We start from the raw sequence: 9,947 nt of genomic DNA on the forward strand, positions 1-9,947 counted from the left end.
GAAGAGGAAAAATAGATTTCATTCGCAAATTGAATTTGCCAGATAAAACACGCGAAAGCTGAATAATTACTCGTCAAGATGCTTATTACGCCTAAAAAAATCTGACAGCTAGTCAACTAGAAAATACATATTTCTACAAAAAAATTGGGCACCATATTCAAAGCATATATAGGGCACTTCCAATTAAAAGGGAAGTCATACAACTTTTCCCAAAGAGAGGGGCATGTAGGTACCTCCTCTGCCCCCCCCCCCATGCCTCTGGATCCGCACTAAACTTTTCGTCATCAGGATTGGTTTCGAAGGTAATAAAAACTTTATCAAAGTTAGAACTCGTCACTCCGCTTTCTGAATCCGCCAACGCGCACGTTGTACTTTTTTTGTGGTCTCAATTTCTGCACACACCTTGGACACTCATTTCCCTGCAGACACATACTCTCATTATCACGTCCTTTTTTTCAGTCATCTACAAACCTGGAAGACCAAAACTACCGCAGACAAACTTGAAAACTTGAACTTTCTGGACAGTTTTACTCACAATATCTTTTGAGCCCATATTTGAGACCATCGCTTCAAAAGGAGAATCATACTTTCAAAGTGACGTCGTCCAGTTATCACCTTTCCATCCAACATTGTTCTGTGTTGAACCGCGGATGGTTTAAACGACTTCAACACTCACACATAGTGGAATCCGATCTATAAAAAAAAACATTCACGTCTCTCCGTTTTCTTTATTATTCTATCCATATAAATATCATTTCTCCAATTTTGAAGAGCATTTTCGACAAGACAACTCCATTACAAACTGAACATTCTGCCGCCATGGATTTGTACGCGTGTTTGTGCTCGACCATCTCTCTTCTGTTCTGTCTCATCACAATAGGCGAATGCTACACGATGCCCATATTTGGTAAGTTCGAAATATTTGCATGGTATTTTCAAGAGAAACAACAAAAAAGTATAAACTAATTTCCTCTTAAAAATCAAGACACTATTTCACCATAAACTTAACTCAACAAAAAATTTGTGAAGAAGAGGACAATCATTTTCTTTCAACCAAATGCCACAATTTTTGCCGGCAACTTATCATTAATGGCATAAACGTTTCATAATTATTCTCAAAATAATTATTTCAGTTTCATTTTATTGAATTCTTTTTCCATGTATACAAATCAACAAAGAAAATACAATTAAACGATTGATACAAAATATCTAACAAGAAAAACAAAGAACAAAGTTGTATTGTCCATAACGATTTAAGAAGGCTGCAGGGGTTGCCACTGTATAAGTTTAGCTTGGGTGCGTGCATGGATACCCCGTATAGCATTCCATAACTTATTATTCTTGCTTTTAAAGTCATTACTTGATATTTAGTTAGTGAAAGTGGTAATGAATCCTCACTCGATGCCCTCATGGTGGTGGGAGAGCCAAGTCAGATACAGGAAATAATAATAGACAATAATAATAGACAGTTCTTGTATAGCGCATAACACATTATAAATAACGTCTCTATGCGCTTCCAAAGGACTTGGATATTATTACCCTGGCTTTAGCCCCGCAGCCTTTTTACAGCGCGGTGGCATTTCAAGGAATAAATTCCTGCCAGGTACCCATTCACCTCACCTGGGTTGAGTGCAGCACAATGTGGATAAATTTCTTGCTGAAGGAAACTACGCCATGGCTGGGATTTGAACCCACGACCCTCTGTTTCAAAGTCCGGAGACTAATCCACTGGGCCACAACGCTCGATGATCTTTTAAGTAGTAAAATAACAAAAACCAATAAAATTAGGAAGGACAAAAAATAAAGAATGGAAACGTAAGACTACTTTTGAAGTCTAAATGCAAAAGCATTAATCTGGGGGGTGTTTGTCCCACAAATTGTCAGATCTGATAACTTTCCTGGATTCTGATTGGTTGAGAAGCACTGTTACTATAGTAACTGTCGGATAAAGCAGGACTTGTCGGATAAAACGTCCGACAAGTCCTTCATGAAATGCTCCCTTGTTCCCTAAACACACCCCTCTCGACGCAAGACAAAGTCACTCCTTTTTTTAGAGTGGATTTAACCTGTTTTGGAGTGAAAAATGTAAAGATGTGCACAGTTCACTCTAGAATGAGCTATGATGCACTCTATAAGGATTACAAGTTCACTCCAGATTTGGTCCATAATATCACTCCGAGAGGCGAGTGAGAATGGATTAAATTTGCTCTTTTGCATTTAGAGCCAGGGTTTGTACTCTAAAAGGGGAAGTTCATCATGAAGAAGTTCATCATGAAGAAAAGTATGTTGTAAAAATAGCACAAAAAATATTGGTGAAGCAGTGAAGTTTTGAGGAAAATCATATAATAAAAATTAAGAACGTTATTAGAATTTTAGGTTTGGAATAAAACCCATTTTCTGAGAAAATTGTATTTTATTATTTACCATATTATATGACGTTACAAATTTAATGATTAATATTCTAATAACTTTTTTTATTCTTTGGATTCAAACTTTCGGCAAATTTTTTAATCATATTTCTATGCTATTTTTACAATAATCTTTTTGTTAGGTCTTTGACAAATTCCCCATTAATTGAGAAAAATGACGTCAGAATTTGACTGTCTTGTCCCCTACAGTAACGCTGATCCTGAGTAAAGATTCATTCAGTCATTCCTCTCAAGACGTCATTCGATTCGTACGTTTCACAGTGTCATTTATAGTATGTACATGCCAGTATCGTCTGACACAAAGTCTATCATGATAGACCATTGTAACTAAATTAAGTATGATTGATTTGAAATATTGGTAAAATTTTCAATCATGATTTGTTTACCCCCTCCCCCCCCAAAAAAAAATATGTCGGTTTGTAATCACCTGCTCTGTACATTTTTCAATCGTCGTATCTGTGTATGTTATGCTTTTTAATGGTCGGATATATTAGGCCTATATATTCATTTGATATAATTCTCATTGCATGGATATATACACCTAGAATGAAAGGGCTCTCCGGGCTGAAAATACTCATATGTAAATAAATAAAGTAAATTTTAAAATTTCCCGGGTAAAACGCTGAAAATTTCATCAAATCTGATAATAAATAACAAAGTTATTATATGCACACCTTCATGAATATGCAATAGGTGGGCTGATGATGTCACGTCCCCACTTTCCATTTTCGTATGTTATTACAAGACATCGCAATTCTATTTCATATTTTCATCAGATATAAATGTAGAAATGATTATCTTATACACCTTTAATCAGTTGCAAGTCCATTCTTCCATTCTTGGAGGACAAAGTTTGACTAAATATAATTTCATGTGTGTGTGTGTGTGTGACATCATCTGTCGTATGTTTGAAGTTTTTGAACCACCCATCTTGTGCATAATAAGCGTGAGTTAAAGATGTCACAACTTTCCAATAGTTTAATATTTTGAATATGAATATTTTCAGCACTTTGATATTTGATAAACTTATTTTTCGGGGTGGATTTGATATTTGATAAACGCCAATTGTGACTCAAGGAAACCAAATTTTTACGATGTCCAATAAAATGTCTTTAATCCTTTTAAATCATTTTTTATTACCAAGGATGTACTTATTTTCCACATAGTAGAACACAAATCCATGCGGAACATTGACCAATCAACGACGATTATATTTTCGATAAAAGTGAATTGATCTGTCAATCATTCAACTTTTAACCAATCAAAATTTCCCCTTCACCCACAGGTAGAACCCGCCCACCGCAACAGTGTCCAATCAACAACGACCTCACATTCCGAGAGTGCATGCTAGCGTGCCAGTCGTACACATGCGAGGACGTGCTCAACGAACCACCCTCGGGCTCTTGGCCATGCATTCGAATGTGTGTGAGCGGGTGGGCGTGTCCAAGGGGGGAGGTCCGCCTCGACGGCTACAAGGACGTGTGCACATCGAGAGACCTGTGCGGAATAACCGAAACGAGCTGTAACTACAAGAATGAAGTTGTTCTAGTAAGTAAAATTTGAAAGCTTGAACTAGTAAAAAAAGGTTTTAAACAAACATTGGAACGCTATTCCATTAAGATAGAACAATCAGCTTTCCGTATACGATTATAATGCTGGTGTCCGCGATTCTTAAATTGTTATGTAACTTTCGATGCTCTATGAGTTTCTCTTTAATGTTTTGACGAGTATTGCTTTCAATGAAAATATGAAAAATTAGTTCGGGTCAATGTCATACTATTTTCTGCAATAAAATGGGGGAAAATCAGGTTACTTATCAAAGGTCATGGAAAACTTACTACTTTGACAGGTCAATAAAAAAAATCACGGTGTGAAAATAATGACTATAGGAAAAATTTGTTTTAACAAGGCTATTTAATTTCGACCCTGGGAAAACGCTTATCCCGTAGTCACGGGCTAATATCGGCATGCCCTATATTTGCAAAGGTAGCAAAAGTGATGATATTCATGAACGTATATTATGTGCACATCGAATCAACAAGAATGTATCGAATCATTATCCTTTGGATAAACTGAACTTCACTTCACAGTAATCATACATTTTTTTATTAAAAGGGTATCCCGCAAAACCCGCCTCTTTCGTAGTTTCCTAGTTTTAGCATTATATGATTTATTTTAAGTATTTTCATTGTGAGCGCTTTGGGCCTTGTGGGAAAAGCGCCGTATAAGTGTATCAAGTGTTATTATTAGTAGTATTACACACTTAAATGTTGGACAACATACTGTCCACTGTGTTGGTATTATATTTCCTGATGAAGCCCTATGGGCGAAAATTTGAAAATTCGATCAACTTTTCTATCTACAGTTGTTTTATTCACTTTGTATTTTGCTTTATACTACCACAACCGACGCAGAACTTTCATTTTTATTTATATATATATTGGGCAATTATTATCCAATTAACTTAATTTATTAACCAATTATTACTTTTTATTACCCAATTTGGATAGATTTTAACCAATAGTTGTGTGGACAGTATATGTTGCCCAGTGATGGCTAAAACTTGGACCCTTTTCCCCCCAACCTTTTTTAAGAGGGTATAGTTTGGCATGGTGATAATGAGGAGGGGGTATCTGGCATGCGTGGGTAGCAGTTGGGGAATCTGTAGCAGCATCCTGCTTTATTCCACATAAAATTTTCTCACCTCTATAATCACAGACAGGGTAGCACAATAATTATATTTTTCTTTAAAACTTTTGTAATATTCTTTGGTAAATTTCCATGGTCATTTGAGAATATCCCTAGTTATGCAAGATAAACACACACACTGATGGAAGGCGGGAAAGGGTCTGTACATCTTAATGACATCCACCCCCCCCCCAAAAAAAAAAAACAGCGCACGTTATTTTTTAAATCGCCCCCCCCCCCATCTTTTGTTATAGGTGTAGCTTGTTCGCCCAAACCACTAAATGAAATTAAAAGAGTAAATTCATTAAAGTCATCCATCACTGATTCCATGATACAGATGCGCGAATACTTATACCCTGGGAAAAAGATATTCACTGCCTGCCATTCTAATCAAGTAAAAGTTTACAAGAAGGACGTCGATTGGGGGTGAAAAACAAACATTTCCGAAAGTTACAGGAAACAGATCGAAATCATTGTGTAATAATAATCTTTGCAGACGAAAGTACGGTGGCCTTAAAGGTTGTTTCCGGGAAAAACTGGGACCCGGTCAGTGGCGCCCGCGTCCCTGGGACTGTTTAGGGTCGCTTGCCTGACCTGTATGAAAGTAATCAGGAAAAAAGGAAGAGCGCTACGAGCATATTTCTTATAACGTATACCATTATTGTTTCTACATGATATCTTATTCTATCTTATCTTTAATCATCTATTTATCTCAACCTAAAAAAATTGTGCACCCACAAAAAACAAATTTAACACTTTTGACCCGCTTTGGGATCCTCGGTGAAAAAAAAAGATTTTCAAAAGGTTCTTTACGGGTTCAAGTTCTTTAAAGAACGTTAGAAGGTTCCAAAGAGACGGTATAAGGTAATTATTAAGAACTTTTCAGGGAACCTTTTAAGCTTAAAAATACGGGACAATTATAAACCCCCTATAAGAACCCTTTTTTAAGAGTGCTCGTGCGCCACCGCCGCCCAAGTTATTTAGATATTTTTATGTTTTCACTCATTCTTCCCAGGGATGTGTGCTTTCTGTATTTTAATCGTATGAATGAACAATAACGATAACATTTTTTTCACCTACACAGGTCAACACCAGTTTCTTTGATGGCGATCTGACGTGTCGGTGCTTCGTTGACGGAATCGTACGATGTCGAAATGCTTTCCCCACGGAATGAAGAAACGGTATTCAAACTAAACTGAGATACAACCCAAGATCACGATATACCATTCCGTCTTTGCTCGATCAATGTCTAGACTATGCGTTTCTGAAGGACCTCGACTTGGAGCTGGACGACGATCCAGAGCACACGATGTCCTTGAACAAAATGGTCGTGGTCGACGAGGACGAGAATGATGACGACGAAATCAGTCTGTCATCTATCTAGATCAGAATAATATGACACTGATCGGAACCTACATGGCAACATGAACGCCTTTTGAGCCCCTCCCCGACCCCCCCCCCCCCCCCCCCTCACTCTCCAGCTTTCCTCCGATCTTATATCGATATGACATACACCTTATTTTCAACTCCCGAAAATATGTGATTGATGGACATTTAATCACAATATCAATAATCGACCTCAAAGTTCGTTTTTAGTACAGCGATATTTATTTGTCATGTACATATGTTTTAGAGCACTCATTCAAATTGGAATGGAAGGGAAAGGTAACCCCCACAAAAACAATAATAATTATAAATTAATTAAAAAAATATATTTAACAAAATATTGATAATGAAATGTATAAAGTGAATCTACTAGAGGCAAATGTGCTTTTGACGCAGCTGAATTTTGTGTATATACCATTAATTTGATGCAGTATTAACGTGTGTATATAATGGCATTGTACTTGAATTATTGTAAATAATAATGAATCATGTGTGTTTTCAAGGGCAAACAAATGCTTTATTAAGTGGGTAAAGAGTGCTTTTCAAGCAATAAAAGGCATTTCAACAAATATCAATTTTCACTGATTATCAATTTTGTTTTGAACTAGCACATGTGAACTAATTGATCATTGCATTAGCCATGATCATTGGCGTAGAGCAAATTAAATTTTGTCAGTGAATAACATCTCTCACATTCAAGATCGTGCTTCGTCATTTACCATAAAATACTCCCCAGAATTTTTGTTTTAAATGATTCTAAATTAGGGCGTTGAAACAATCAAAATTCAAATCTGAAGAAATCGTTCCTTTTGTGAAGCTTTTCGATCATTGATATCACTCTGCTATTAAAATGAGTTGTCTCTAAACTGATCGTTATGTTTTAGGTGAACATTATATGACAATTTTTCCTTTTCATTTTTGATGGTCGATCATTTCGTATGTTTACTGTACTTTCATGTACGACCGTGTTTAACTTTGTATATAGAGCTTTTTATAGCATCAGACAAGCAAGAAATGAACAATAAAAAATAAATCCATTTGTCACTGATTTGTTATAGTTTTAGGACTATTAATGAAATCTTATTGGAGAATAAAGAGCGAATCGTTGTTGATGGCAGGGGCTTTGTCCCATTTTTCAGATGGGAGGGGGGGGGGGGCAAAACCATGAATCAACTTTCCAAAGGCGCTCGATCACACAAAACAAACGCATATATATATATATATATATGTATGTATATATGTATATATATATATATATATATATATATATATATATATATACAGTGCGTCCCAGAAAAAACGAAACCGAGATTTAGCGATCATTTATCATTACTTAATCATAAATAAAATAGACAAATGACCTACCAATTTAAAGCTTAAAATCTCCTCTTCCATCTGATATTACTTAGATTATTTCTTATTCACGCATGAGTGAGCAAATGCAATTTGAAGAAAGGATATCAAAAACTTATTTGGCGGGGGGTATCTGGGTTTCAAATAGAAAACCACATTTTTGAAAAGTTCAATATCTCCTCTTTAATTTGATACCTAAATTACAGAAAATGGTCACGAAATAACAAAGTTCTGCTCATTTGAAATAAGGCTTGAATTTCAATAATTTCATAAAATGAAGAGGTTCTCCAGGATGGCTTTCAAACTCTCTCGACACTCTGTTTTGTTGACGATCAGCCATGCATTAAATCTTTTGTTCACCATGCGAAAGCTTCTGTGGGAAACCGGTGAAAATATGTTTATCTCATGAAATTATCGAAATACAAGCCTTATTTCAAATGAACAGAACTTTTTTATTTCTTGACCATTTTTTGTAATTTTGGTACCAAATTAAAGAGCAGATATTGAACATTTCAGAAATGTGGTTTTCTTTTTGAAACCCAGATAACCCCCGCCAAATGAGTTTTTGGTATCCTTTCTTCACATTGTTTTTGCTCACTCATGCGTGAATAAGAAATAACCTAAGTAATATCAGATGAAAGAAGAGATTCTAAGCTTTAAATTGGTAGGTCGTTTGTCTATTCTATTTATGATTAAGTTATGATAAATGATCGCTAAATCTCGGTTTCGTTTATTCTGGGACGCACTGTATATATATATATATATATATATATATATATATATATGACTCATGAGATAGAGACACATAATCACAAATTAATGCGAGTGCGAAGCACGAGCTGAAATTTTTTATATTTCAATCTGAAAAGCAGATATTTTGAGCAAACTGTATGTTTGCCCTCCCCCCAATATTTTCATTGGTGGGGCGATCGCCCCACCCCCCAGGATCGATGCCTCTGGTTGATGGCCAATAAAATAATATTCCATGGTGGTGACGGTACCTGGTTGAGTTAGTGGTAGAGGAGGTTTGGCAGGATCTAGCTTTAATTAATTTTCCCTTTGACGAAAAATTGCTTCTTTCTGCTTCGGTCAGCAAATCATATACTGTGTGAGTAAAAAAAAAAATCCTGACACCTCACAAATTTCCAATTCAATGAAAAATAATGATAAGAACGCATAATTATTATAAATGACTGGAAAGAGAAGGTTCTCCCAAATAATTTGATACCATATTTATGTGGTATGTGTTTACGCTTATATGATCAGGAGGTATTCTTTGCCTTGATGTAAATTTTGAATTGCGCCAAAGTAAGGTATGACTGCAATGAATGAATCCAGATGTCAATGATGTCATTATCCTACAAGGGTTGCATTAAAATCCATTTCAAAGCACCCTTTTTTCAGTAATTTGCATTATAATATTTTAATAAACACTTTTTAGTATCAATCCTCAAGTTAATTTCATTGAAAGGGATTTGCAAATATGTTTATCAACCAGGAGTATGACATCATTGGCATCTTAGGTTCATTCATTGCTGTCATGCTTTACTTTGGAACAAATCAAAATTTACATCACTGCAAAGAATACCTAGTGATTATCCAAGCGTGAAGAAATACCCCATGCATATGGTATTATCAAATTATTAAGCAGAAGATACTCATTCAGGCCATATTATAGTAATCACGCGTTCATGACATATCATTTTGTTAAATTTGGGAGTTGTGAGTTGACAAGTGTTTTTTTTTTAATCACACGGTAGTTACAGGCTTGTGTGCGTGTGTGTGTGTGTGTGTGGGTGAAGGATGAGGGTGCGTGTATGTGGGTGTTGGTGTCGGGTGCGTGGATATTGTTGGAATGAAACACTACTAATATTTTGTTAATTCCAATTTGTAAAAAGTGTGGATGTATTTAGGCGCGTGTGTATATGTGTGAGGGTGGAGTGAGGGGTGGATGTGTGTGTATCTGTGGCATAGACAAATTGAAGTGCCCAAAGAAAGGTGGGAGAAGGAAAAAAAGTGATAGAAAGGAAGAAGATGGTCATCATTAAATAGGATAATACCTGATGTATAAACGAAACAATGTATTTGAGA

The 9,947-nt window shown here is 35.9% G+C and overlaps 1 protein-coding gene across 1 annotated transcript; it reads left to right on the forward strand.

Annotated features, from left to right (window-relative positions):
• The first annotated feature begins 326 nt into the window (after positions 1 to 326).
• On the forward strand, positions 327 to 6,452 carry LOC121432094. Its single transcript, XM_041629943.1, has 3 exons — positions 327 to 907; positions 3,715 to 3,977; positions 6,202 to 6,452. The coding sequence occupies exons 1-3, from the start codon at positions 820 to 822 to the stop codon at positions 6,289 to 6,291; spliced, it is 441 nt and encodes a 146-aa protein (XP_041485877.1). The 5' UTR covers positions 327 to 819; the 3' UTR covers positions 6,292 to 6,452.
• Positions 6,453 to 9,947: the final 3,495 nt, after the last annotated feature.

This window comes from Lytechinus variegatus, chromosome 18 (genome assembly GCF_018143015.1).
Source record: "Lytechinus variegatus isolate NC3 chromosome 18, Lvar_3.0, whole genome shotgun sequence".
Taxonomy (NCBI): Eukaryota; Metazoa; Echinodermata; class Echinoidea; order Temnopleuroida; family Toxopneustidae; genus Lytechinus; species Lytechinus variegatus.

Bases quoted from the DNA above. Each gene is read 5' to 3' on its own strand.
- LOC121432094 (XM_041629943.1), top strand. From the start codon at position 820: ATGGATTTGTACGCGTGTTTGTGCTCGACCATCTCTCTTCTGTTCTGT. The intron at 908-3,714 runs GTAAGTTCGAAA...CTTCACCCACAG, and splicing joins CTACACGATGCCCATATTTG to GTAGAACCCGCCCACCGCAA. The intron at 3,978-6,201 runs GTAAGTAAAATT...TCACCTACACAG, and splicing joins ACAAGAATGAAGTTGTTCTA to GTCAACACCAGTTTCTTTGA.